Source organism: Hibiscus syriacus, unplaced genomic scaffold, assembly GCF_006381635.1.
Source record: "Hibiscus syriacus cultivar Baekdansim isolate YM2019G1 unplaced genomic scaffold, ASM638163v2 tig00110283_pilon, whole genome shotgun sequence".
Classification (NCBI taxonomy): Eukaryota; Viridiplantae; Streptophyta; class Magnoliopsida; order Malvales; family Malvaceae; genus Hibiscus; species Hibiscus syriacus.
In genome coordinates, this window is record NW_024062661.1 from 738,430 (window position 1) to 765,383 (window position 26,954).

General features: G+C 32.3%; 3 protein-coding genes and 1 pseudogene across 3 annotated transcripts; 1 reads left to right on the forward strand and 3 right to left on the reverse strand.

Annotated features, from left to right (window-relative positions):
- Positions 1-4,296: 4,296 nt before the first annotated feature.
- LOC120116164 lies at positions 4,297-6,108 on the reverse strand (annotated as a pseudogene).
- A 6,238-nt stretch (positions 6,109-12,346) lies between these two features.
- On the reverse strand, positions 12,347-15,366 carry LOC120116162 (GDSL esterase/lipase LTL1-like). Its single transcript, XM_039136716.1, has 5 exons — positions 15,088-15,366; positions 14,871-14,998; positions 14,487-14,729; positions 13,637-13,889; positions 12,347-12,847 (listed from the first exon to the last, which is right to left on the reverse strand). Exons 1-5 carry the CDS (start codon positions 15,326-15,328, stop codon positions 12,615-12,617), a joined length of 1,098 nt encoding a protein of 365 aa, XP_038992647.1. The 5' UTR covers positions 15,329-15,366; the 3' UTR covers positions 12,347-12,614.
- A 7,489-nt stretch (positions 15,367-22,855) lies between these two features.
- Positions 22,856-23,944, forward strand: LOC120116083. The gene has a single exon (XM_039136634.1). It carries the CDS (start codon positions 22,856-22,858, stop codon positions 23,942-23,944), a length of 1,089 nt encoding a protein of 362 aa, XP_038992565.1.
- A 308-nt stretch (positions 23,945-24,252) lies between these two features.
- LOC120116084 (bifunctional TH2 protein, mitochondrial-like) lies at positions 24,253-26,681 on the reverse strand. Its single transcript, XM_039136635.1, has 6 exons — positions 26,476-26,681; positions 25,987-26,095; positions 25,597-25,887; positions 25,097-25,511; positions 24,750-25,007; positions 24,253-24,668 (listed from the first exon to the last, which is right to left on the reverse strand). The coding sequence occupies exons 1-6, from the start codon at positions 26,679-26,681 to the stop codon at positions 24,253-24,255; spliced, it is 1,695 nt and encodes a 564-aa protein (XP_038992566.1).
- Positions 26,682-26,954: the final 273 nt, after the last annotated feature.

The window sequence follows — 26,954 nt, forward strand, 5'->3', positions numbered from 1 at the left end:
TGTTGATAGTGTAAAAGCAATAAGATTTCAGATTTTAGATATAAGAGAAGCTTTGTTTGAAGTTGCTAAGGTGATAAATATTCTAAAATAAAAAGTGAAACTAAATCTTTAACCAGTAATGAGCTTGGTGATTTTGGGTTTATAGTGATTGTGGTTATTTTATACAATTCGTTATATGCTTTCAATTTGGTTAACAAAAAATTATATTCAAAAGATATGATTGTCTCTGTTGTCAAATCAAAAGAAAAAAATAGTTTGACGAGAATTTAAATAATGAGATTCCACAATGTGCAAAAAAGTCTTTTAAAATTTGTTATAATATATAACAATGATTATCGATAAACAAATAAACACGATCGAAAAATAAAAACAAAGAACGCATGATTTATGTTAAAAAAACAAAAGGGACACGTCAGACAGAGAAGAATAATTTCACTAATATGAATGAAGAAAATACAAGAGGATTTTGGTGAAAGAAAAACTTGATTTCTAACCCTAACCCTTAATATCTATTTATAGGGATAAATACTTGATTACAAAGGAAAACTAAATAAAATAGAAATCTACTTTAATAAAGTTTTCTATTTTTAATCAAACTGGATTTCTTACTTTCCCAATATTTATATATTAATTAATTTTTGTCACTTTGAATTCGAATCAAACTCTAACAAAATTAATTAATTTAATTGCATCATTGATCAAACAATTATTTCACTTGATAGGAGGTTTGAACAATATGAAAAATATGAAAATGTGTTTGGTTTTCTATTTCTTCTGACAAATTACATTAACTAGTTGATTCGAGTTTAAAATCTTATTTTTATCGTTTAGAAGATGCACTTAAGAAAATATGATATTCTTATGACTTATATGTAGCGTTGAAGTTACTTCAAAAAATTTTGCCCAAAGAAAAATTAGAGGCTCTTGATATTTCAAAGTTCTTGAAGCTTGTTGATTGTTTTTCCAAATACAATTATTGCATATAGGATATTGTTAACCATTCTTGTGATAATTATAATGGTTGAAAGAAGTTTTTCAAAGTTTAAATTTGTAACACTCTAAATTTGATAGCGCCTAAAGTGTTACATTGGGTTGTCGAGACAACTATGAAATTTCAAAACCATTTTTGTTTTCATTTAAAACATCATAAATTCATTTAAAGACATCCACAACAGTTTAAATAAACCGGAGTTTATTTAAATAAAAACATCATTATAAAATAGTTTTATAAACCGGAGTTCTATGACATATAGTTTAAATATAAATAATATAACTCAGAGTTTACAAATCTGAATACAATAATAAATGTCATATGAATATATATGATCACTAAAAGTAACAATACAAAACTCTTAAAACAATGTTGGAAATCATGTTGTGATGATGCTCATCGAACGACTTAATATACAAATTCACGACGAGAAACATTTGAATGTTGAGTTTACAAACCCAATAATATAATCGCTAATCTAAAACAACATTATAAATCTCATAGTCTAAGCTTACAGAGTTCCAATTTAAATCGTAAAATGAACAAAAAAATAAAGAAAAATTGATAAATTTAAGTTTAAATTCCATTATCTATAAGACAATAACTCACTTCTCTGTTTGCCTAATTACGTTTTTTCGCATGAAAAAAAAATAAATTTGAGATATTTCGATTTGGTGCAAATTATAAATTCTTTCGATAAATAAATAAAGCTTAATTTTATCATTAAATACGCAAATATTTTAACCTACGAAGTTAGTTTAAGTGGTAAGCAGTTTGATATCGTTTAAGCAAGTCTCGAGTCCGAGTTCTTATGTATGCAGAAAATCCTCGTTGAGAACTCACCAAAGTCATGTGTACGACTCGAATTAATCCAGATTAGTTAAGGTAAAACCTTAGGAACCGGAAGGGCAATAAAAAATGTATAGTTCAAGAGATCATTTTATATTTTTTAATAGTCAAAGGACTCAATAAAATAATATAATATAGTCATAGGACCATTCATGTATTTTACCCTATTTTATTTTGCAAAAATGGGTTCTTAACTAAACGAAACATTTTTTTTGGTGCTGATCACGAAAAGAAAACCAACTTGACGGTGAAGTAAATAAGTCAAAATATCCCATAAATAGCCGCGGATATATTGGTGATTGAGCTTTAAATTAATGGTTCACAATTCACATTTGATTATTTTTCAGCAAAACTAAGGTATTTTGTATTTTTTAATTCAAAATATTTTTATAAACAGGATTGTAAACTAGTTGAGTTCGAGTATTGTTAAGCTCGAACCGACTCAAAAAGTTTAATATGAGTTTGATTCGACTCGAAAAGTTTAAATCTGAGTTGGATTCAACTCGAAAGTTTGCGAGCATAAAACTATCAAACTTGGCTCTAGCTCGAAAAATCTTGGATTTAAAACATTCTTAAACTTAACTAGATTAAAACTCAAATTCAAGTTTGAATTCGAACTCAAACATAAAAATTAAGTACGTGAAAATCTTAAATTACATTTTTCAAAAAGAAATATTTTAACTTAAAATCAATCAATAAAAATTATCAAATGAAATATTTGATGGGCTTGAGTTACTTTAGCTGAAATAATTTTAAACCAAACTATTAATATCTGCATGATATTTTATGATGCTTGACCAATTAACTATTCGTGGTCAAGAGGATTAAGTATGTTCCAACTTAGCCAATAGATGTTCATCATTAAATAATGTTTGTGATTAGGCGCCGCATTGGTCGATGTAACCTTTTCTTTTGATTGTTTCCATGATAATTATTATTATTATTATTATTAATTTGAAATGTCAATATAAGTTAATATTTGTTAAAAGATAAATTTCAATCATTTAATATAGAACGCTCAACGCTCACACCTCTGATATTTCTCATAGTACTCGAACTTGAGACCTTAAAAAATAACAACACTTCATTTATTATCAAAATCGTTTTGTTCGGGCTATATATATATATATATATATATATATGAGAAAGAGAGAGAAAGAGTAGAAGAAAAATAGAGGATGTGGTCTTTTTTATGAAATGATGAGAGATTTGTCTTCTCTATTTTTTCCCGAAAGTATAATTTTTTAAAAAAATTATATAGGGATTGCTGTGAGACTTATGATGACAATAGCTATTAAATTTCTAGATAGACAATTCATGATATATCTTCAAAAGTATAACACATGTCAATATTTTTTTCGTGTGATGAAATGACGACGTTTTTGAATAAAATAAAATTTTAAATTTATTAAATAAATATTTTTTGAAAATGTAAATAAAATTCAAAATCTGAATCAAAATGATAAATTTGTTTTGGATAGAATGATAATGAAAAACTTGTTTTGATACTTAAAATAAACATGATATTGACTCTTGATAATGGGAACTCTTATTATTAGCCAAAAAAAAAAAAAATACATTATTATCACTGAGACGATTGACAAGTCATTTGTATCAAATTTATGTTGTAATAAATGATAAAGCTAGTTGCCTATGAGATTTATTAGCTAATTAATATGATTAGACTGCAGGTGGCTTAAAAAGTGTCAGAAACATTTTTTTTATCCAATATAAATATATATTGTTTCACACAATAATAAAGAATGCAACTTAATTAGTGAATTTATCATGTCAAAATTTATTTAATTAATATTATATAAATTTATTGCTTATTTTTAGAACTTAAAGTATTTTATTAATTATACAACTAGTTCGTAAGTTTTTGAATATTTCAATTTCAACCCTAAACTATGTTTTTTATTCTAAATTTATCCTTAAATTTTTTAATATTCCAATTTTGATCTCAAACTATGACCCTCATTCTAAATTGGTCCCTAAACTTTTGAATCTTTCAATTTTATCCCCAAAGTCATCAGATATGTAATTTAGTTTCAATCATTGTTTAACCTAATTTCCCCAAATATATAATAATATAACTTGGCTTAACAATTTTATTAAGAAATAATGTAATTAGTATATACGTATAGTTCGGGATGAAATTAAAATGTTTAAAAGTTTGGGATCAATTTAGAATGAATGTCATAGTTTGAGGATGAAAATGAAATGTTCAAAACTTTAAGAATTAATTTAAAATGATAGTCATAGTTTATTTAAAATTTTAGGGACTAATTTAAAATAAGATCATAATTTAAGAAGTGTGATGCAACTAACTCTTAATTATATTTTACTCATAAAACAGTTTTAAAACATTCTATTACATTACAATTCATGAGGACAGTAATTAATTAGAGCCAAAGTAAAAATAAAGACAACATAATTAACACAGCCTTATTAGATTGAAGGTAAATTAATTAAGTCCTAGTAACGGTGTCCAAAGCTAAGAGGGTGCTGAGATTCATGGGAGTCATGTAAGCTGGGGAGCCGTTCAAGATCATATCCGCAATAATGCCATTTGCCCTTTCCGTCGGGTGGAATGGATCCCAGAAAGCATACACGTCCCGGTTCGGGCATAAATTTGATGCCGCCGTACATAATCCCAGTCCATTATATGGCCCTTGTCCACAACATGCTACCTTCGATGTCGTAAATCCTGTTCAAACATTATTGGTGCCGGTAAGTTTTAATAAAAGAGTATCAAATTAAAATATAAATTAAACGGTATATATATGATTATAAAAAAAAATAAAGTTTATGTACTAAAAGGGAGTAAAATTGATAATTTAGGTATTAAAAGTGTAATTTATCCTATATTTAATAATATTTTTTGTAGCTTTTATCATAATTTCATCGTGATAGGGGTCGGTTGCCCTAATAAATGATGTTTGTGCAACTTTTTCTTTGAAAATTTATTTATGTGGTCCAATATACGCACCATAGGCTCCAGGGTTACTGATGAAATCATTGGTCCGTTGCTGTGTATTAGCAGCAATGAAAACATTATCACCCAGCTCGCTATTGAGTCCACTTATCATTTGAACAAGTTGTGGATTATACAGGCCGGCGGCTCGTTGCAGTTCCGCCGTGCATTGACCGTTTGGGCTCCGCATGGCTAATTCTGCGGGACGCAACCCAATGGTCCGGTGCCGGTCACCAACACCTTCCGCGCTCCGAGTTCGTACAGTTTCTGTCACAATTTATGGAATTGTTTTATGTTACAGAATGTATGTTTATGTGACAAATTTAGAACCAGGTTTATGAAATTCACCATTAGAAGTTTTCTGTACTCGGAGATGAGATATCTAACATAGTCCGGTAGACTGAATTGTCGAGATCTTGCGGAAAATGGAACCAAGAAATAGTTGTTAACAAAATCGTTGCCGCCGACGGTGATGAGGACGAGAGCTTCGCTTACGATTCGCTGTGCTTCGTCGTTTCCTACAAGGTCAGCCAACCTGCTTTGGTACTCTTGAAAGTATTGTAGTTGCCTGTACATTCTTATAATGTTTATCTGCGGTGTCACATTGCCATGGAATCACAGATTAATGAACAGAAGAAACCAAACACAATAACAATAGTAACGTTATGAAATGGAAGAAATTTCAGAACTTACAAATTGGATTCCGGTATCATTGAGGATTCCGATACCAGCAGAAGCGAAGTTGGCACCAACAAGTAGCCTATTTCCCTGAAGTTCCGGGCTCAAATACGGCAGCGTCGGCTCCGAACCGAGCGCATCACCTATATGCATAAACACATTAAGTTGATCCAGAATTTAACATATGATACTGATAACAGTAAAAACATCACAATGAAACAAAACAAAAAAAGGAATGTTTTTTCCATTTGAGACAAAGGAAGCAGAAATCTCAACTGATGAAATCAGGGATGTTTTTGCCATTTGAGAAGCGACCGGTGGGGCGCCGACTTGGAGTGTCGATGCCATAAGGAGGCGAATCGGCTCGAGCAGTGGTGGCTAGATAATTGTTATTTCCGTTGTCAACAAGAGAGTCGCCGAATACGAAGAATGCCCTGGCAGCCTCAACGCGAGTGGTTGAAATCGCCATTGCAAGGCTTAAAACTAAAACCAGCCATGAAGCAAGAGCCACTAAGCTCGTCATTGAGGAGCCGATAATGAAGAGAGTGATACACTAAAGCTACTTCTTTATTGAAGACTTTGCTTTTGCTTGTGAATATCAAAGAATAGGCAAGTGCTTATATATATAGGTAACCTGGTATACTTATAGTATGCACACTCGTAATGAGTATCAAATATGAATATATGTATAATACATATATATTTACTTTATTCGTATTTAATATATGTTGTATATGTGAACTTATCAAGTGACTTCAGTAGTAAGAGAGACATTGTTCTCCCTAGAGATCCAGGGCTCAAAGCAGTTACGTCTACATGAATGTGTACACTGTCAATTTATTAAAAAAATTAAATAGATATTACTTCATAATCACCCTATGCTATTAAAAAATATCGGATACATAAATCTTCTATAATAAAATAAATAAAGAAATTCATACTAAAAAAAACTATCGGTTTAAACCAGCCTAATACCCTAACCAATTGAAATGAAATATGTACTTTTAATGCTTTAATTTAATGAAAATATAATTGGGTTTGCAAATGAAGTTTGGGTTAGCTTTTGTCATAAATGTCATAATGGTAGGTGTTATTTCCCCTGAAATCTAGCCTTATAACGGTTGAACGTGAAAATGTTGGGCGCTATATTATTATCTTTTACAATGGGTTTAATGATATTTTTGACCTTTCAACATTTTTAAAAATTATCCTACTAACTTTATCCTGTTTTGACTTATATAATAATTTACGTATGTTTTCATATTACACATGGATTACTAGGTTTATTAATCATTGATTAATCTTCAAATATCACTTCTTAATCACCAAAATATTACTTGAGATTCATTTTCAGCCATTTTAATGAACTTTTTATGAAGATTGTTTATTTGACGAAAATAACCCAACAATATAGTTCGAATAAAGAATTAACGATTATTAAATCAAACTATTAATATAATTAATTTTTTTATAAAGACAACCTATAATAACAGAATTAAGGTTCATATTGACATTGACATTTTGACTAACGACTGTTAAAAACTCTTGTGTTGATCTTCATCGATATTCACCCCCCAAGTACATTTTGAACTTACCATCCATAACACGACTGCCAATGTCGGTTTTTTATTGTAGTGGGCCTCATTTTTTTTAAATGGTGAACGTACCATTTTTAAAATGATTTTTGTTTGATGAAATTATATCAGTACATATCTTTGTATTATATACGATGAATTATATTTAATTATTCATGTTTTTTAAAAGAATGAATAATTAAATGTATTTTTGTTTTATGCGGCTCAAATGATCAATATAAAAATATTATCTATTAGTGAAATAAAGAAACATGCATTTCAATGGTTTTTAGAAAAAATGGTTTGATGTTTGATTTTATGATTTAAGGTTTTAGGGTTTTAAGTTTTATGATTTATAGTTTTTGGATTAATCGGTTTTAAGATTTTGGATTTACGTTTAGGTTGTGATTCTTTTAAATTTTATTCACATACTATTAAATGAATATCAATATAAATTATTAAAATATAATGAAATCAATGTATATAATGATATGTTCAAAATGATAAAATATACCAACGTGGTTGGTCAATATGAGCATGTGAACATGTAGTTATGACATGGGGGCAAGATACTTGATTGCTTGAAAGAACTCATTATCGCACCACCAGTTATGCATATTTACTCAGTATAAGTATGCCATTGCACCTTTCAAAGATTGCATCGTCTTTTTAATGCAAAAGATATAATATCTTTACAAAAATTTTGAACCAATATCATTTTTGAAATCTTCGTAACTACACTAATGTGAGCATATGTATCGAAAATCTGCCGCAGGTTCATAACTACACCTACACCAATGCATGTATATATATATGTAAAATCTTTGAAGTATTCATAACTACACCGTTGTAAGTATGTGTAAATGAAATTTGTGAAATATTTATATCTACATTAGTGTGAGTGTGTATATGCAAAATTTGTCAGTGCAATTAAGATGGAATTGAGACTTATGATAAGCCCTTGTGTTTTATGTTCTATCCACGAGTCGAAGTATAATATCTCATGCATGCTCTTAGTTCGCTTGAACTTTATATTATATCAAGATTTTCATTTAATTGAGATGTTGCAAGAATCTTGTCATATTGTATAGCATTTTGGCGTGTTAAGAATTATAAAATTTTAGATGGTGTAAAATTAAATTATCAATAAAAAATATATAAATACTTAAATCATATGAGAATTTAAGTTTTTTAGGAATTGAATCGTATCTTATAACACCCTCGATATATCCCTAATTATAGACCAGTCTAATAGGGATCTCTATATAAATGATAAAAAAAATGTAATGCTTGACCATTGCCTTTTTTATTTATTTCATTTGTTGGCAATAAAAAAATTGCCAAATAGAAGAAATAATTATTAACTGAAGGCCAAAAGAAGAAAAGAAATAATAAATCCAACTGTCATATGATCAATGTAAATGAAAATCGATATGCAATCTAAAAGTATATATTATTGTTTGCTCCTCAACCTGCTTTTTCAGGCTCTTAAAGTTCTGCAAAAAGTTCCTACAGCAACCATTATTATCTGAGTTTCAGTTCCAAAATAAATAATTGATTTATTTATAATTTTTATTTTTATTTATATTTAATTCGCCTGATCTAGTAAATAATTATAAATTGAGGGGATTTTATTTTTCAATTGATAAGGCGAAGTAGGGTCAACATATATTTATTTAAATTAATTAGTTGTAAACAATGATACAACAAAAATGGGGGCTGCCCTTCTTAATTTAATTTCCATATCACTTCCAAATTTAATTGTGGAATGCCCATTCTACCAATAACTATAACTTCCATTAGAATATTCTAATCATTTGCACATGTTTTTCTTTCTTTTCCATTTTTTACTTTTGTAGTTTGTTTGAGATCTTCGATTAATCCGGGCCAATTAATTTTTATTAAGGCATAATGTAAAAAGTAGCCCTCTACGTTTATTAAAATAATCATTAGTTAATAAACGATTAATGTTCTAAAATATATACCTTTTTACCCTAAAATAAAATGTCAGGGGAAAAAATACTAAAAAAAAGAATAATGGTTAAATTGATTATTTAGTCAAATTTAAGAGCCTTTTTGCCATAAAATGAAATACCATGGGTCAAAATACTAAAAAAATAGTAATTATATTTTCATGTAATCTTATTAGCATATTCACGCACACCTTTAAAAATGATAAACTATGTAGGTAGCCCCTTGATTATATGATACTTTTTAACTAGATCACTAAAGTATAAAATATTACAAATTGATCACTCGAATTTGAAAATTATAAAATGATAATCCACCGTTAATTTTTAGATAGAAAACTAACATGAGATTTAGTCATTCACCTTTACACCTATTATAATTTTTCATTAATTTAAAATCTATCCCTTAGTAACTGTTATTATGCTAATATTATTAATTGTCAAGTCAACTTTCCGTCTAAAAATTAACTGTCAATAATGATTTTGTAACTTTTGATAACTCGAATGATCAATTTATAATATTTTATACTTGAGTGACCCAACTAAGAAGTAACCAGTAATCAAGGAATTAGATGCAGAGTTTAGCCTAAACAGATCATCTAAGTTTTAACTAATTTAATAAATTAATAATACAATGAAAATCATTCTGCAAATTGTTTAGTAAATTTCACCATTAGCTAGACCAGTTAATGGACTGGTTGCCTTATTCGATTTTTTATCTTTATTTTTAGTCTATGTGCAAATTCATCTCCATTTAATATTAGTTTTTTCTTAAAAAATTATTAATATTTTATAATAAAATTAAAAAAATATTTTTTTAAATGTACTCCCTTAAGACTTTGTTTGAATTAAATTGAATTCAAAAAAAATTAAAGAAAGTTTAATTTAAATTATTACTAAAAAATATATCTTTAAATTTAAAATTGGAACATTAAAGTATGATTCTCAACTTCCTTATATATTGATTAAAAGGGAATCTTTTTTTTAGTACTAAGAATTAAATTCTTCTTTAAGAAGATGAAGAATTATAAATATAATTATAATTTTTTTGTCATTCCAATTTTCATGGCTTTGTTCTGATTAATTCAGATCAATTCGTGTTGCATATATGATTTTTGTTAATAAGTCTCTTAACAAAATTTTTCTGTATACATAAGGTCTTGAACCCGAGACATACTTAAATAATACTAAGCTAATTTCCACTTAACTCGTTAATAATATTTTTTTTGAAAAAAAAAACGTCATTTATAATATTAGCCATGAATGACATCAGAAATGATCACTTCTGACATGCAAATTGAGAAATTACAGCCATAGAACATTGGCAAAGAAACATATAAAGCAAATTGAGCCAAATGGTGAACAGCATCGTTCGCGGATCGACGAATAATAACAACCCGAAAACCTGATCGATCCCGGAGAAATTGTCAAGCATGGGATATAAATAATTATTGGCGTGATGTGATGTGAGCATAGTCATCGCTAGTTGGGTTGTGAGACAGACCCCATGGCCCTTTCCAATTTGGTGACCTTTCCTGCTCCACGTATCCTGCGGTCATTAAAGCTTATAAATGGTAATCTACTGGTTCAGCTCAAGGCTCCCTTTGGGCTTCAAGGCCTAATCATTTAGCTTTAATGATAAAAATAAAACATAAACCATAGTTGAACTGGCAATTTCTACACATTTGATCCTTCTTTTTAATCTGTATTAGTCTCGAAGTTGGGTATTATTTTTCAACTTGATTCCTGAATTTGGATTTTTTTAATGATATAATATGATGAGATTTTGCCATATCAGTATTAAAAAAATCGTACATTTGATTATTTAGACGATGATGTTTTATATTTTCATAATGTTCTGTCATCCAATGTTTAGCGTACTTGTCAGATTGAGCATGTGATACTATATCCGATTCTGGCATTACATATTGTTATAACCCACCCCATGCTTCAGAGGAACTGTTCTAGAACGACGTGCCTCCTTTACCTTGAGCATGTGAGAAAGCAGCCATGGTGGCCGGAAGTAATGATCAATGATGAATGGAGATAAGAAGTAAAGAAAAGATCAAAGGGTGATGAACTACAGAAAAAAGTAGAAAAGAAATAAATAACTTTTAATAATCAATTGGTTAAATGGGCAATAAACCAATACATCATATTTATAGTCCAATATTATGCCTACCTAACTCATTAACAACAATTACGAACTAACAAGCCCAACAACTTTTAATAACAGAAATTCAACCTATCGTATTTGCTAACATTCACCTTACTTCTTCAACCTTTTCTTATTCATACTTGACCTTCTTTACTGAACTGACATTATAAGTTGATTGAATAAGTTGAAGCTTTAAGTTGCTGGTAACAAAAACGAGTTAGCTTTCTCCCGTTATTCATCTCATTGTAATTGATCATAAACAATAGTGGAGACAAATCAGAGATCAGATACATTCAAGAGTTTTGGATGCAACCGCGGATGATTAATAAACAATAGTGGAGACAACAACCTTAGGATCGTTAGAACCTCCAACGACAGCGAAGCAATCATTTCAGCGACAAAGATTTTTCTAAGATCTTGAGTCGGATAGATAACAACTCAATGAGACGATTGGAGCACAACTAAGGGGAAGAAAGATGGCCGCAGGGTCATCGACGAATGATACCATGTGAGAAAGCAGCCATACTGGCCCAAAGTGATGATGGACAGTGAATGGAGATGAGAAACAAAGAGATAATGACCAACGGAAGAAATAGAAAAGTATTAATATTTTATGTCGGAATATTATTAATTTACATGCTTTATGCAATAAGTTTTGAAACCCTATGAATGATTTTCGAAATCTCTCGAGTGGTTTCGAAATCGACTGAGAGGAATTTCGATACCTCTAACATAGAGGGCTATCATGTTTTTGAAACCCTTAGAAAATGTTTTAAAACCTAAATTTGAAGGGACTTGATTTAAATTCTTTAACGAGCTTGATTTCTTTATAAATTGATCATAAATCTAAAATTGAAATTAAATTATGATTTCAGCTTAGAATGACGTGAAGTTGAACGTATGACCTTAAACTATATTTAATTTCAATTGGGAACTATCGAATTTAAATTTTATACTATGTAAAAACTTATTTTATGATTTAGTAAAAAAATCAATATTTTTGCAATTATTGTTAACTAAGAACCCCGATTAAACTGAGTATATTTTAAATGTAATTAAAAAATATTAAATAAAAAACATAAAGTCTTCGATACTACTTTAACCTTCCCAAAAATAAGACTTGATGATGGAGCATCGAGAATCCCCAACTTATGAATAACTTAATAATATGATAAATGGTTACACATTAAACACTGCGTACAATTTGACACAATAACAAATTATAATCTCACACTAATTAAATAACACACCACAATCTCTTGTCCAAATATATAATAATGGAGTCGAATCTAAGTTCGAACCTCATCGTTTACTATCTCTTTGTTTTATTTCCGGCTCCCATCCCGTCCTTATGCCAAAAGAGAAATTCAGTAGAAAACTAGATCCCAGTTTAACTGAAGAGCAACTGCAAGATTTGCTAAACCCTAGCATCTAACTCCATGATGGTGCTAAGGTTCATTGGATTCATGTACTTGGTGGAACCAGTCACGATATTTTGTACAATCAGCCTGTTAGCCCTCTCGGAAGGATGGAATGGATCCCAAAACGCGTAAACGTCTCGGTTCGGGCATAGGTTCGACGCTACTGTACATAATCCGATTCCGTTGTAAGGTCCTTGTCCGCAGCAGGCTACCTTTGATGTAACAAAACCTTATCAAAACATATTATGCAGATGATTAGTATGCGTTAAGCCATTGCCAAAGCATAAGTTATTCGGATACAAGTGCGAGTATAACCATTTTCCATTTATAGCTTCAACAATATATTATAGGATAAACTATGTATTTAGTCACTCAACTATCACTTTGGTTCCGTTTTGGTCACCTAACTATTACTTATTTCAAATCTTACCTATAGTTACATTTTAATTTCATTTTGGTCACCTACCATTAAAAAATTAACGATGATGTTGATGTGTCACCATAAGGTATGTCATGTCATAATCGGAAAAAATAATAAAATATCTCGTTAGTGGTTTTATTTATTTTTTAACAACGGGTGATCAAAAAGTAACTTTATGTATGATTTTGAAAATAAATAATTGGGTAATAAAAATGGAACCAAAATGATAGCTGAGTAACTAAATACGTAGTTTTACTACGTAGATTTTAAGCCTTGGTACCAGTAGAAGCATTTAACTCTAAAAAAATGGCATTTAATTCAATATGGTCCCATTGGTTTTATCTGTCAATACCAGCTTATCTCCATTGTTTATCTTTACCCAACAAGCATTTATCCATCTTTTGTATCTACCAAATTTTGAATCAATGCTTTTGCATAACAAAAAAACAGTACGTCAAAACTTTTACAGTTTGGTGAAGTTATTACTGCAATATATCAGCGATAAATTCTATAATCTAAACTTTTAAATCTTTTTTTTATCATATCTGGGTATTTTAGGATGGGACATGATAGATTAAAAACGGGAAGAAACCGTACCGAATGCTTGAGGGTTACCGATCCAATCCATGTGCATGTCGTTTGCATTTACGGCAATGAAAACATCTGATCCAAGCTCACTGTTGAGTTGGAGGAGCATTTGAACAAGCTGTGGGTTGAACAAGCCTGCGGCTCGTTGCAGCTCAACCGCGCATTCACCGGCTCGGCTGTGTTGTGCCAGTTCTGCCGGGACGCACCCCAACGGTCCGGTCCCAGTCACCAAAACCCTCCTTGCCCCCATCTCATACAGGCTCTGCTAAGTAAAATACATTATGTTATGCAATTTTGTAACTGATATATGGATGTAGAGATATGATTGATTCATATAATCATAATTTTTTTGAATAGTTTAGTAAATTTCTTAACTTATTGGAAACGCATTGTATGTAGACGCAACTACTCAAACTTAGAATTTGAGTATAACCTCTCCTTTTATCATGAAGTCCCTCGATAGATTTTTTATTGATTCTTTATATAATATTTTTAAGAGATTTGAACTTTAAGATCTATAACCCTTTCTCATAACCTTATCGAAAAGGTACGTATTAGCTTTAAATGCAGCAACCGAAAAAGTATCAAAATGCATGTTGGCTTCACCAACCAAACCAAACTTGATAAATAATACTAGTAGTAATTCACCCAACACTCCATGAAAGTTGGAACAGGAAACTTGTCCCATTTATTATTTACAGATATTAAATATATATTATCTTGGTACTTTAATTGGTGATCACATTTTGGCATTTTATCAGATCATACCAATGTCAGTCAGAAATGGTAGTTGAGCACAATGAATTCTTGAATAAAGATGAAAGGAGAGCAAAATATGATCGAGTGATGGAAAGTTTACCATTAGAATTTTCCGGTACTCGGAAATTATATAGACGACGTAATCCGGTAGTGCGAATTGCCGTGATCGTGCGGAGAAGGGTACAAGGTAATAGTTGGTTACGAAGTCATTGCCACCAAGTGTCATTAGAACGAGTGCGTTATTCACTAGGCTTCGAGTTTGCTGAGGTCCAATTAGTGCACTCACTCGCTGCTGATATTGCATGAAGTACTGTAATTGCTGGCGGATTCTGATTATATTCACCTACAAATGTCGCACAATTTCAGGACATTCCAAAAATCAAATGAAATTTACAATAAAAATATTTAATACGGCTTTAGTCCGGTTGGTTCAGGTGGTCTGGTGTTCCAATACCGAGCACATCTGCAACTATATCAGACTTACAAATTGAACTCCGGTGTCGTTGAGAATTCCGATTCCGGCAGAAGCAAAGTTGGCACCAACAAGGAGCTTTTGTCCAGTGAGCTCCCGACTCAGATATGGCAATGTTGGTTCAGAGCCGATTTGCTCACCTGGAAAATAAAAACAGCAGATTGAACCATGCTTATGTTTTACTTGAGACGAAAAAAAAACCATGTACGAAAAGATTGAAAGAACATACTTATAAGATCTGGGATGTTAAGACCATTGGAGAAACGGCCGGTAGCTCTGTGAGTCGGATAGTCGATACCATAGGGATAAGCATCAGCTCGGGCGGTAGTAGCTAGATAGTTGTTGTTACCATTATCGACTAACGAATCTCCGAACACGAAAAAAGCCCTCGCAGCGTCTGCTGGAGGTCCTACATTTGCTAATGTGAATAGCAGACCAAAAATCATAACAGAGATGAATGAATTATCCATTGTAAGTGGCTCTAAGATACCTTTGAGTGTGAAGGGGAAGGTACCGCCGTTGCCTATATATAAGTTTTTTGCTTACATGTTGTTTCCATTAATGCATTTGGCTACCTCTACAGGAGTTAGCTAAGATAATTGCTGCCATATCAATAATACCAACGCCAGGTTAGACCGGTCCAGGGCTTATACTTTTTCTTTTCTTTTCTTTTTTCGGTCTTGGATCCATTTTTGGTTCTGTTCAACCTACTACTTCGAATTTATTTTTTGAACAGTCTAAAGTGATTATAAGGTATTATCCGTCCAAAATATTTCTTAATCATCGACAATACACACACCTACAAACATAACTACACAAACTCAATATATCTAGAGAGAACAACATTCCCTTTAACTACTAAGACCGTTTAATGATGAGTACATCACTTTAAATTTATTGATCATGTGTTATTATTATGTAATTATTAAGTAGTAATCTAAGTTGAATTTGATTTACCCAAATTAGTATAAAACATTATGATGAGCAGGGCTGTCCTAATAGGCCTACGAAACTTTCATGTATGCTCATGTGCTTGCATAGGTGACAAGGAATACACAGCTGTCATGCATTGAATAAAACCTGGGTAGTGGGTGTTACTGTCGGGCGATTTTTAATAGAAATCACGTTTAAATATATGAATTAATTAATTTTAAGAATGAGCATCAGTAATCGGCTTTTGGAAACAATTCACGACATATTTGGCTTCAATTTTCACTATGACGGTGGAAGGATTAAGTCTTAAACCTCGTAACACATTCCAGAGCCCTTTATATAGTTTATCCCTAGTACTCATATTTAACAAGAAATCTCAATCAATAATTTTTAGAGTAGCTTAGTTGATACTTCTCATTTTACTCAAGGCACTCCTTTTTCCTCCAATTAGATGTAGGGAGGGTTTTTATTAAGGCTTTGTATTATCGTTTATTTTGTATATTCGATCAATTTAATAACACGCAAAACACTCCTTTAAAAAAATCACGATATATTAGACATGATTTATGAATCACTTTCTCAATCGAGATATTCTCGAAGATTATCTTAATGATGGAAAGATAAATTTCTCAAATTAAAACGATATACAAACATCTCCGAAAGATCATATGTTTTTAATTATTAAAATTTTCATTTAAATAATCAAAAGATCTTTCTGAGTGAATGGGTTGAGGGGGAGGTTCCTAGTGATTAGGCCCCTCCTTTGGGCTGTCTAAATTCAGAGCCTAGCCCTAAGGTCTTTTGCACCCAGGGTGAAATGTCGAGGAGGAAGTCAGTTAAAAATAATAGGAGCGCGTAGAAAAACAAAGGTAAAAGGAAGCTTGTTGCGAACAGTGGGAAGCTGATCCAAAATCATAGAGAGATTGCAGAAGCTGATCCAAAATCATAGAGAGATTGCAGAAGCTGATGGACTGTATGACTCTTATCGAAGACCTGAACAGTCTGCTCAGTGTTCTTCGGTTCGGTTCATGAGCAGATCCAGAGATGGGGATCCCGGTTAATTTTGGAGGTGACTTCAACTCTGTAAGAGCAGAAAGTGAGAAACTGAGGGGTGCACCGGGTCCGTCGACGATGAGTACTTTCCATTATCCCCAAATTTTGCTTAAATTAGTAAAATCATTTACCTCAAAAGTAAAGGACAAAAAGGAAATTGTAATGCATGTGAAATATTTAATAAAGCCAGCTACTTTCTCAACAGAATTTTAGATAGCAAATTAATTCAACGACCCACCCAATGAACATTCATTTCAATCAGTCTTAAGTTATAAGAATTTAGGTGAAAGTATTCATGTATATATTTTTTTAAACTATATAAAATTTATATTTGAATATATATAGGATACATAAACTCCAGGAGAAAATATTATTATATATATAGTGACAAGACATGTTAAACTCATAAAAAACAATAAGTAAACTATAAGATTGGTAAATTATGTTTTAGTTATGTACAGTATTGATCATTGATTATAAAAAGTTATGCTTTAGTCACTTATGATTTGTTATATCTTGATCACTATTCACTAGCCTTTAACTTCCGTTATCTCATTATGTGTCACCATAAAAAATAATTAATTTTAATTTAATTGTTAAATTTAGATCTTAGATTTCAATCTAGGATATGGATAAGTGGATCTACGGTTTTTTCTACTAATTTATCTTCTTCCAACCTACCTTTTCTGTTTTTTTTTTTTTTGCTTCTTGTTCTAGATTCACTTTTGAATTAGCATAGGAGTTTCTCTGATTAGAAATTATCTTATATGATTGTTATTTATTGTATTTGGTAATGTTGACTATTAGATCAAGTTTCCAAGTACATTCCAACACTAAAATTCTTGATTCTAAAACTTTTTGGCTCTGAAATTGGTGAATCATACGTTATTATGATTTTTGAATACACTTGAATTTTATAATCCGATTTAACATTATTTTTTCAATTACAAACATAGATGGATGTAACATCTCAATACCGGGTTAGTGACCAAATTGAAATATTTCAGAATTTGTTGGTCAAAGTAAAATAGTTGAATAGTTCAATGATTTAATTGGGAATATTTCCAGAAAGTTGTTAGTAATTATTAAAGGAATTAAAGGGCAAAATGGTCATTTCTCATAAAAGATATTTTTTTCTCTTTAAGAAGAGATAAACACGTTGGGGGAGAAGAGTATCTGGAAAACTCTTCTTCTTCTTGCTTTCTTCTTCTCCAACGTGCTGAGCAAATGTGAGTTTCTATTTAGTAGATTATTTGTTGATTTTATGGTTGAGTTTTGATCATTAGGTGATAACTAAGCTTAAGGAAAGCTTAAGTTATCTTAAAAATCAAAAGATTAAGAAGTTACAAAAGATTAAAGAGAATGAGTTTTTGAATGAAATCTTGAAATAGAGTTGATAAGTTGAATTTGAAGATAAATTTGACTTGTAATCAATCTAATTAACATGTATGAAGTGTTAGAATTGGATTTGTAACATGTTAAAATTTGGGTGTAATTCTTGAATTACATATGGAGAATATGATTTTGATGTTAAAGAGGTGATTAATGAATAGACATGAGTTTGAATATGAGTATGTAAGTTAAGAATAAGAAAGGGGATGATATATGAAGTTATTAAGCCGAAAAGAGTGGATTTTCGGGCATAAAAATGAATTCTGGGCTATGTGCATCGATGCACATTCAATGTGTACCGATGCATCAAGGGTAAATTTCTAAAAATTGTTCAGTGTGTATCGACACAGGAAGTGCATCAATGCACCCCTTAAAATGGAAACATCGAATGCAATTGGTGCATCGATGCATAAGGAGTGCATCGATGCATCCCCTTAAAATGAAAACATCGAAGGTAATTTGTGTATCGATGCATGGGTAGTGCATCGATGCACATGTTAAAGAATGCATCGATGCACTGTAGAATGCATCGATGCACTTCAAGGGGAAATTGAAATAGACATTTCTTTTGGTCTAAGAAATAATAGATTAGAATATATCAATTGGATACTGATATGTGTCAATGTATGATTATATAGATATTGAGCACGAACAAGTTCCAGAACGATTATCAAGTCAAGATTCGATCGAAAGAAAGGAAATCATAAAAGTGGATTGGAACTTAGTTAGGCTCAGGTGAGTGCATATTAGATCGTATATGATATAAAATGGAAATAAGACTTACGACAAGTCTATTTCCTATAGTGTTCTGCATAAATTCATGAACATGAACATGTGTTTGTTATGAATTATATGTTGTTGTAGGTATGATATGACTTGTATGAATATATGCTTATATAATGAAAAAATGCATATATGATATATGAATATAGATTAAGTGAATGAACATAGATGATATGCATGATATAAGAATAAGATATGATATATATGTTATGAGAAACATGCAAGTGATATGAACTATGTGATATGAATATGAAATATGATACAAAGTGATGTGATATATGGTCACAAGAGATAAGAGACAGGTGAAAGTGAACTATGTGATTATATGAATATGTGACATGATATATTGTTAATGCCCATGTTATGTGTAAAGAGAGCTAGAGGTATAGTCGACATGCCAAGAGTTGAGGGTCTACGTGGTCCTTCGGGACATATATGTATCCTTTGGAAACATTTACAGGGTCTTTTGAGACAGATTTGATCCACTGGAATATGTATATGGTTCTTAAGGAGTGATCCTTCGGGACAAATATAGTACATAGGTCCTTCGGGACAAATCTCATAGCCTCTGGTGGGACCCCATACGAGATGTGGTGACAGCATAGTGCACAACCTCCATAGACTCACATATCTACAGTTCTCAGAAATGTACATGGGCTAGACAAAGATATAACAATAAATATATTACATGTGAAGAATATGCTTTTGTGATATATGTTGATATGTGTATTGCACGAGTCATATGATGATATGTGTATTGTTTGGTTACACGAAGCATATATTGGTTAAAAAGGTTAGGTTCAAGAGGATATGATCAACACATATAAATTATAATAATATGGATAGTGAAATAAGATTAATGAAGTAAATGATGAGTGTATGTTTCTGTGTATATTTGATTATACGTAATGTTATATTGTTTTGGGTGATAGCTTAGTATGATATGTTCAAGCATGGTTAAGAAGTTAGAGTTTCTCTTATAAGTTTAATGCCTCACTAAGTCATAGACTTAGCGTGTGAGTGTTTCACACGTAGGTTCTGGAAAGCAAAGTGAGAAGCTAAGAGGAGCAAGACAGGTCACATTTTCCTTACAAAGTTTCAGATCAGAAAATAGATGATTTAAATGTGTTTGGTTAATCTGAATATAGTTGGCATGTACTAATTGATTGAGTTGAATATGCTCTGATCGATTTTGGTTATTTTGGTCAATTTATGTAAATAGACAGTTTTTATTTTAATGAAAGTTTTAAATTTTCTTTGAATTTTGTCAAGAGTCAAAGTTTGAAAAGTCAAAGTTTGAAAAGTCAATGTGACACCTCAGACTCGTATTCGGGTCGGATACGGGTTGAGGGTGTTACAATGGATGTATATCTTAATACTCCCTGTACTGAAAAATTCACAGAAAATGGTGAGATGATGAGGTTTGGTCTAGAATCCATGGAAGGATGGCGTGTAACTATAGAAGATGTTGTTAGTAACGAATGAAACCTTCAATTTTCAAATGTCTCAAGCATTAGGACCCTATTTATTCTATTAGATTGGGGGAGATGCTAAGATCAGGGATGGTCGGGCGTCGACCGGGGGCAATCGTCCTCCTAAAAATTTTAAATTATTATATATTTTAGATATTTTTTGTATTTTATAATGATAATTTGTTTCGTACTTCTATTTTTTTATAAATTCGTAATCACCTAAATTTTTTGAAGTTCGACCTTAATATAAATCTTACGTCTGTCTCCGCTGAGGTGATATTTTAAAGTTTACGCCACTGATTACTTAAGAGAGAGTTTTATAATCCGAGTTAACATAGTTTATTCAATTGCAAATATACATGGGTGTATATCTTAATACTCCCAATACTGAAAAATTCAAAAAAGATAGTGAGAATGATAGGGTATGGTCTAGCATCCATGGAAGGATGGCGTGCAACTACATAAGATGTTGTGAGTTACAAATGACACCTTCAATTTTCAAATGTCTCAAGCATTATGACCCTATTTATTCTATTGATTGGAGGAGATGCTAGGATCGGGGATGGATCGGGAGTCGACTGGGCGTAGTCACTCCTCTGAAAATTTTAAATTATCATATATTTTAGATATTTTTATATTTTCTAATGATAATTTGTTTTTGCCAGTCTAAAATTTTATAATTAAGTTCGTCATTACCTAAAAAAAATTAAGTTCGCTCCTAACATAAAATCATACGTCTATCTTTGCTGAGGTGTCATTTTAGAGTTTACATCACCAAGTTCTTAAGAAAGAGTTTTATAATCCAAATTAACATGATTTATTCAATTTGGACATAGATGGGTGTATATCTTGATACTCCCAATACTGAAAAATTAACTGAAGATGGTAAGAAAGATAGGTATGGTCTAGACTCTAGCGTCCATGGAAGGATGGCATGCAACTATAGAAGATGTTGTGAGTAACAAATGACACCTTCAATTTTCAAATGTCTCAAGCATTGTGACCAAATTTATTCTATTAGAATGGGGGAGATGTTAGGATCAGAGATGGATTGGGGTTGATTAGGGATATAAGCCTCTTGAAAAATTTAAATTATCATATATTTTAGATATTTTTTATATTTTCTAATGATAATTTATTCTTGTCCTAAAATTTTAAAAGTTTGTCCTCACCTAAAAATTTTAAAATTCACTCCTAACGTAAAATCCTATGTCTGTCTCTACTTGATGATATTTTAAAGTTTAGATTAATATAAAATCCTACGTCTATCTATGCTGGATAATATTTTAAAGTTTAGATCACTTAATTCTTAAGAGAGAGTTTTAAAATTTATTTTCTTGTCGATATGTAATATGGTTGATATTATTGCTCGTCTCTTCCTTATATTATACTTATATCCTTATACATATTAGATTATATCATATGCTATTTCTTGCAAATTTTATATATAGTGAAATTGAGACTTAATAAAGTGTATAGGTAATTTTGTGAATTTATAAAATATTTGGAAGGTTGAATTTTAAAGGAAGTTTGATGAAACTATTTAACTTTGAATTTTAAAGCTAGAAAAGATTAAATTGTAGGAGGAACAGAGCTTGTTAGCTTCCCAAGACCATTTTACCATTATTTGAAAGTTAGTTAATTTATTTTTTATTTCACCTTTTATTTTCTAAACTAATTTATAATTCTTAAATGAGATAGGATTCAATTACACAATTTAAAATTAAATTTTTTACATCGATTTAGGATTATTGAATAAGTAAAAGTAGACGACTGAGATTAACAGTAGAAAATAAGAAGATAATCATTAGAAAACAAAACAAGGACATAAACTCATTCATATATTTCCACTAACATAACAATCAAAATCAATATAAAATAAAAAATTTTTTACAGGGTGAATGAAGATAAATTAGAATAATGAATAAAATTAAATAACATGGAAAACGCATTCCAAAATGCAAATATTATAAAAATAAGGAAACATAATTATGGAGTGAAATGAAATAATACGAAAATTTAAATATTGGAATTTAAAGTATGAAACTAAGAGGGGGATTGAATTGTAATAATGGACAAAGAAGTTAAATTTCCTCTTAGTTACACCATTCCTTAATCATACTTAATTGATTTATCGTTAATTAACTATTTTTTGAAGAAGAAAAAAGGTAATGGTCTAAAAATCATGCCAAATTAACGAACTCTCCCCTTCCATTAATTTCGCCCCAAAAACTCTTAAACCGTAATTTATTCCCCATGTTCTTAGCTTTACATGCATTTGTCTTTCATGCATTCGTAGATTGTTGTCGGTGACACAGGCCGTCTTTGAGTTGGCGATCCGCCGAGTCTCAACCAACATCCACCATGGCTCCTCCTCCAAATCATTCCCGTTTCCTAGAGATTAACCTCGTTTCCGCTGAAGACCTCGCTCCGGTCTCCAAAAACATGAAGACCTACGCGGTGGTTTGGGTCAAACCGGACGAGAAGCTCGCCACCGGAGTCGACCAGAAAGGCGGAACCGACCCGACATGGAATGACCGGTTTACGTTCAAAGTCGATGACAAGTTCTTGAACTCGGAGGATGCAACCATCGTTGTTGAGATTTACGCGGCGGCGTGGGTTAAAGATGCTTTGGTAGGATCGGTTAATGTTTTGTTTAACGATATTTTCCATCTGCGATCTGTTACCGACGCCAAAGTCAATAACTCCGCCAAGAGGACCGTCACGCTTCAAATTCGCCGACCTTCCGGCCGCCCTCAAGGGATTCTTATGATGGAGGTTGCCCTCGTTGACAGTGCAATGCGAAGCATGCCTCAGGAAACGACAAACGAAGGAGGCGGCGACGGCCATGAGAATCATGAGACAAATGCGAACGCCAAGATAAGCCGTTCACAAAGCGACCGAACGGAGTTAACAATGGAAGAAAACTCGGATAGAAGGAGTGAGAAATTATCGATTGTTAATTGTGGGTCAGCTTCCAGTTGCTCCGGGTTTAAATTCAACGGCGGAAGCATGGTGAACGGCGAATCACTTTGTAACTCGGACGTGGGGCCATCGGCTTCCATTGTGGCGGCGGCCATTGCAAAAGGGTTGTATCATCCGCCGGTTAACAATCAACCTCAGACGAACGAAACGAGTAAGATATCAGAATGGACAAAGAAAGAGAGGGAAGAGGAGCTGTCGATGCGGTTAGAGAGGTGGCGGTCGGAAATTCCGTATCATGGCGCCGGGATCGGGGAAGCGAAAAGATCGAGGAAAGGGAGGAGGTCGAGGTACAAAAGAAGCGGGTTCAGGTTGTTTTCTTGCTTCGGCGATGCTTTCCGATTTGAAATTTCGATTGGAAGTAAGAAGAAACATAGTAATGGAAATAAAGGCAACCGCAACGGCAATGGCAACAATAAAATCTGCCATTTGGGCTCTGTAAACGAAAATAATAGCAAATCTGTTGCTTGAAATCCTTTTTCAAATATTACAACTTTTTATTTATTTATTTCAAACCTACATTCATTAATGTTTCATGCATCTTTAACCCACTTTTTTTATCATTCTTCTTTAATTTAATAATAATATATATATGTTGATATAAATATTTGTTTATTTATTTACATAATTAGACAATATAAAGTAAAAGAAGAAGAGAATAAATAAAATTTGAGCAAATTTACTACTTTTATTTCAACCGATGGTAATTACAGAAAAATATTTGTCAAAATTTTCAGGGTTTACCGCCCAACTGTAAATCTCTCTGTGTGACTGTAAATCTAATTTCCCAGAACCAAGGCATGAATTTCTTCCCAAGTGGAGACAGTGTAAAGAATGCCTGATTCGCGCTTCCAAAGGCAATGGCTTCCTTCAGCACCCAATTCCTTCTGTTTCTTAACCAAAGAAGGGAAAAATGGCAGAAATGAAACTCCATAATAAGTCCCCACTATTCTTAGGCTTATACTCGTTCCAATCACAATGCCTATATCCGCTTTCAGCAAACATAGCAAATCTCCAACCGAGTCTCCAATGAAAACCGTCAACTTCCTTTTGTCATCACTGCAGCCTTGTAGGATCTCACAGAAAGCTTCAACCTTGTCGATCGGAGTCTCTATTTTCCCAATGATTTCACCGGTGGATCCCGATTCGTCAAAGCTGAATTCGTTTGCAAGTATGTTCACAACATCTAAACCCCCTGTTTAAGCAACACATTCAGTCTCTCAAGAGACATGAAATCACAGAATTATAATGTAGCCTACTGGAGAAGGGGTTATACCTGAAGAAAACGCGGCTCGGACGAGATCACTACACCAGCAATAAGAAAGAACATGGATATCGGTATTTTCATTCTTTGTGATTTTCTGAAAGAAACTAATGCAACCATCTTGAAACATCATTCGTTCACCGGCTCGTTTAATGTCTTCCAATTTTAGACCCTTGAGTAGCCCTGCCTCGACCACCTTATGATTTTCCCTTTGCTCAAAATCTGAGACTTTCTCAAGTGCTGCGTGCAGAGTTTCATAGTTGAACTCCACTGTAGAACCACATGAAGTAAATGAATCAACATCAAATGAACTAACTGAAATGGCAAAATTTTTAAGGTTGCATTGCAGTATGTTGTACCTTTCTGAGGTGGCAAAATGCTTTCTATGCATCGTTCATACTCTTCTGAGTATTCTCTGGAAATTGCACGCCATGTTTTCCTCATCTCAGCTTCTAACATTCCAGTAATTTGACCTTCAGGTTGGTTCTCATCCGATTTAGGGGCTCTCACTATTGCAATCTCGGCCAAAATGGAAGATGAATCATGAACTGAGCAAGTAAGATCAAAATCGGAAAATAACACAAGACGGTCTCTTGCAGGGTCAAGCGCCTTCGTCAGAGGAACAACAGTGGGCTGAGTAAGCTCTTGAGCATGGAAGAATACGATTACGAGTTTCAGGCCTTGTTGATAAAGCTTCTCATTGATGTTTAGTTCCTCCCCTATGAAAGCGACACTAAGTTTATCCATCAAGTCTTCGGTTTGTTGAACAAATTTCTACATTCAAAGAATCAAAAGGCCATTTACTCAATGAAAAATTCCTCTGAGATACAAGAAACAATGAATCCAATCAATGTCATACCTGAAAGTCCTCACAAGAGTAATTGTAAATCCACTTTTCGTACGGGTGGTTGTTCTCCTTAGAATCTTGAAGTTCTTTTATCTCCTTAGCCAGAAAGGCATGCAGCCTAATGCAAGGTGCGATTGTTCCTAGAATGTATGCTGCAAGTTTTGTTTTCTCAAATTTAGTGGCAAATGTTGCGAATGGTTTCAATTGTCCAACCTTCCCGGAAGCTGTTTCCAGTACAAATTCTGTGTACTTCAAAGTTGCAGGATGGACAGGGCAATCTTTAGTGGAGTCCAAACCCCAGTCCTGCAGAACTCCAACTTTCAGACAAGGAGCATACAGACAAGAACATAGGAGATGCTGATTTACAATATGGCAAGAGAACGAAGAATCCTTTTATCATACCTCTACAATAGTATCATGCATTTCTAGCGCATCTAAAATTTTCTTCCTCAACTTCGAGATGTCTAACTTTTCATCGTCATCATCTGCACAATCTTCCGCCAATTCATATCTAAAATCCAGATTGAAGGAAACAAGAAATCAATTCATTTTCTGTTTCTTCTAACCAATCTGTATCAGTCTCCATAGGCAAAATCCAAGGTTGAGCTTACCTTTTCTCAGACCCTCGAAGCAACCATCCAATAATAGCATATAGAAAATAAATCATACAATGAAGTACAGTTTATATTTAAAAGAATCCTTGCATTCACAGAACCAATATTAAACTATCCAAGAGGATAGAATTTCATATATAAGTTAATAAATGATCACAAAACAAAAGAACCAAGAAGGAAAAAGAAACAAAGAAATCAAGCTTGTGATTACATTTCTTTAACAAAAAAGAAGATTACAGGAGGACCAGGAAAACATTAAGAGGGGCAAATGACTCACGCTCGAGCAAAAGCATTGAGAAAAGCAACGTCCTGGGAAATGCTATGGCGGAAGGCGTCGATATTGAGAGTCCCAGAAGCCAAACAAATAACATAAGGTGAGTAAAGCAAGAGGACAACGTCGCTACGAAACTTTTTGAAGCACCTGAACGCTGGACCGTCCTCGTTGGGTATAATGGGGCCAGTGCACTTAGAAGAGCTCGCCATTCGAAGAGGGTTTTTGATTGGGCAGCGAGTTGAAGAAAAGAGTGACGGGATTACGGTATTTGTAGTGGAATTAAACACGTATCTATTCAGTTAGTTTTCTAGCGGTTAGTTAAAAAAGTATTGATTAATATAAAAATAATATTTAGGTGTCTAATTTTTTGTGTGCTTAATTTAGGTGCTTAACATTTTTATATATTATTTAACTACTTACAACGTAACGACCGTTAAAAAACTGTTAAAATAAGTTAATCAATTAGTATTTGACATGTGATT